The sequence below is a fragment of the Atta cephalotes genome (assembly GCF_000143395.1).
Source record: "Atta cephalotes unplaced genomic scaffold scaffold00097, whole genome shotgun sequence".
Classification (NCBI taxonomy): Eukaryota; Metazoa; Arthropoda; class Insecta; order Hymenoptera; family Formicidae; genus Atta; species Atta cephalotes.
Window position 1 is genome coordinate 278,577 of NW_012130161.1, and position 3,677 is coordinate 282,253.

The following is a 3,677-nucleotide window of genomic DNA, read 5'->3' on the forward strand; positions in this document are numbered from 1 at the left end:
GATACTAATACAGTTCTCGGATTGACTTATAACATCTTAAGACAGTCTTAGATGTAAGATTCATATAATCGTGTTACATGTAGCACCATTCAATCATCCGTCTTGTCTTCTTTCAGGGGATCGATTCTGTATCTTGAAAGGAGATGAAAATTACAGAACGAATTTACTAAAATACTGATAATTTCATTGATCAACCTCTAGTAAATTTGCTTACTTTAGTTTTCATTTCGTTTCAAGATACAGAATTGATCTCCAGGTTTCTTTCTATGCGCTAATTCAAAAATGGTATATATTCTCTGAGTGTATTAATTCGCTGGATCTTAGTAGCGGCCTGACTTATCTACATTTATTTTTTACTCAAATACTATCAACTTTATAGAAAAACTGCAAGAGATAAAAATCATTTATTTTCTTCTCATAGAACTTTAAGAATTTTTTCAAAATTTTTATCAACTTTTTGTACTACATTTTCTTATTTTCGATAAGTCGGGTCGCTACTATGACCCAGCGAATTAATGCACTGCATTGTACGTGTGGCGCGATCTCTTAGAACTAAATGAAAGTACGTTCGCATTTGTGATTCAGCGGCGAACGTTATATCGGCCCAAGCCCAATGCGTCAATGCGAGCTCAAGACCCCAAGGAGGCCATTACAGCCATCACAGGATTTTGGATCTTTGGATCCAATTTTTCATATGATACGATGACCTTTTATATTGGGTCAGAAATCTAAGCAGAGAATTATAGAAGAAGAAGAAGAAGAAGAAGCGAGAGGAAGTGAATTAGGAAGAGACGCTCGCAAATCAAGTATATCATGTAATCTTTTCACCATGAGATATACATAAATTTATGGCATGATATTGTGACCTTTCATAGTGAGTCAGAAAACCAAACAGACAATTGAGTTGAGAAGAAAAAGAAGAAGAAGAAGCACTCCGCATTCAAGACACACAAAGCCACGAAGATCGCTGGTGGACTGACTGAGTGGTGAATACCTAGTGGAGCTGTCCATTTAGTGATACGAATCTATACAAACATCATTCTATCTATTCTTTTTTGACATTCAGAGAGGAATAAAAGGTGCTTTCCATTTGATAATACAAAACGACACAAGTGTCGTTTTATTTTTGTTACTTTCTGAAGAAAGATAAAATGATGTTTGTGTCGACTTGTATCACTAAATGGAAAGCATTCAGTGATAGCCATAGCTAGGCTTTGCCAGGCTTAAGCTGGATTAGTCGGGTTGTAATTGGACGCGTATAAACACATTGTTCACTTACTGCTTGAATGAAAATCAAAGCATGTAAGAACCAATGTAATGTTGTAATGTATGCATCTATCTTTTGTAATACATACAGATACTTCTCAAGGTATTCACATCGAAATTAGCTGAAATGCAGTGGCCTTCGCTCAGTGTTATTCTTTCCGAGATATTTTTGGCATATATCGTCTATTCGATATACACGTTATCCCTGTTATTCGTATCGCCGGCTTGCGAGGATGGCAAACCGTGCCTTGAGTCGTACCTGAGCGAACGACCGCAGTTGGATTTGTACATGTATAGCTCCATTAAAAGAAATCCCATCAACAGAGATGCTGATCTCGTATATTCTGCACAAAACTTTGATTACAATCAAATGCAAATCATGTGAGTATCCCCATGAGCATCATTTAGGGCATGTTCCAGTTAACATTCACAACGCTCGCGATCATCATTTCATCCTTGTTTAATATTGTTTGAAAACAATAAAGATGAAATGATGCTCACGAACATTGCGAATATTAAGTGGAATCATCTCGTTCTTAATCAGACTATTCATGTTAATTAAGGGAGAGTTTATACTGGCTGTAAACTCTGTGCCATAATCAGTAAGTATAATACTTTACATAGATTTACATGCTGCCATTTGCTGTAAAATTTAAATTTGAATTAACAATATTATATCTTTAGAACTGTATATGTAAGAAACGCAAATTTGAATTAACTTTATGGTTATGACACAAGTTATATGCATCTCGTAATTCATTATGAACGAAAACATTAAAATTGTGTTAAACTTTACTGGTTATAGTACAAATTAACAGTTTATGGTCGGTATAAGTGCTCCATTAGTCTCTTTTTGGGCATCCCTAATATATTCTTTTTGTATGTGCTATTGATTATATTTACACAGCTTGCTTAATTGGGTTTAATAATATTCGTAATTATGAAATTAATCAATCATGGTTATTCTTGATTGATCAGTTTCATACCTACAGATATTATTAGACCGGATTAAGCGTACCATGTAAATGTAGTCATTGTTCGTGCCTTTTTGGGGTTTTTTTTTTTGAGAGAGGGAGAGAATCGATTTACATAAATCCAAGACAAGAACATTATATGAAAATGAAGGAGGACTTTTCTCCTCTTGCAAATCTAATGAATGTACTTTCTTTCTTACAGTCCAGTGATACTGACTGTACCACATGAGACACGGCGGAATGGAACATTGTTTTTACATATATTTTTAGTGCCTCCTTTTATAAAACAGGACAGGACATTTATCGATTTGCAAAAAGTAAAGTTTGCGATATGTAATATTGTGATATATGTATATGTAAACACTTGTTTGTTGGACTCTCCAACATTCTATCTATTCTATACCACTTTAATTATATCTTTACAGGATATATTTACTTCGTACACTGCAATTAAAATGACACAATACATAGTACCTGAAGCAGAGGCATTCAAGTTATTAGGTGATCGCACAGTGGAGAAAGCTAATAGCCAGATTGTTATACGTCCAGTCTCACACATGAAAAGTCGTGTGACATTTACAATAATGACAGACAACGTTACGCTTCCTATATATGGCATACCTGCCGAACTCGTAAACCATATAAAGTATATAAATTTTTATTCTATTTGTGCAACACAACATACGTATATCTCGAATAATTGCTAATTGCTAAAAATTACCTTGCTTGTTTATTGCAGAATAATTGGCAAACAGACATTTTTGCCAATAGTGAACTGTGATTTCTTAAGAACACGGCATCGGGATCTTCAGCGGATTACTCCACAAAATAATACGATGAACGTTGCAGTAGAATATTCACCTGTGTCTTTAGGAAAGTTAAGATTAGTGTTGCATGTGCAAGCAACCATGGAGAATCTCAAGAATCTCGGCTTCTCCGACAGAGATGTCGATGAAGTAAAGGGCATCTTTGCAGATACTAACATTTACCTACTAGGTGGAACCTTCTTCATTGCAGCTGTACATGTGAGTACAACAAGTATAAATATTACATGCATCATAAAAACTGAAAAAAACGTAAAATAAAAGAGAGCGCCAATTTTTCGTTTACAGTTGTTGTTCGATTTCCTTGCTATTAAAAATGATGTTAGCTTTTGGCGGAAGAAGAGTAATCTCATAGGTCTCAGCAAATGGACTGTGATATGGCGTGCATTCAGTCAAACTGTGATTTTCCTTTATCTTTGCGATGAAGGTTCTTCCTTACTTGTTCTCATTCCTACTGGTATTAGTACTATTATCGAGGTGCGTATATTGAGGTGTGTGTGTGTGTGTGTGTGTGTGTGTGTGTGTGTGTGTGTGTGTGTGTGTGTGTGTGTGTGTGTGTGTGTGTGTGTGTGTGTGTGTGTGTGTGTGTGTGTGTGTGTGTGTGTGTGTGTGT

The 3,677-nt window shown here is 35.5% G+C and overlaps 1 protein-coding gene across 1 annotated transcript in view; it reads left to right on the forward strand.

Moving 5' to 3' along the window:
• The first annotated feature begins 1,393 nt into the window (after positions 1-1,393).
• Positions 1,394-3,677, forward strand: part of LOC105624948 (cleft lip and palate transmembrane protein 1-like protein) — a 5,547-nt gene continuing 3,263 nt past the window's right edge. The window contains exons 1-5 of the mRNA XM_012206290.1: positions 1,394-1,647; positions 2,443-2,557; positions 2,666-2,886; positions 2,980-3,265; positions 3,353-3,541. Of these exons, the coding sequence (XP_012061680.1) occupies positions 1,394-1,647; positions 2,443-2,557; positions 2,666-2,886; positions 2,980-3,265; positions 3,353-3,541 (1,065 nt within the window). The remainder of the gene's footprint in view (positions 1,648-2,442; positions 2,558-2,665; positions 2,887-2,979; positions 3,266-3,352; positions 3,542-3,677) is intronic.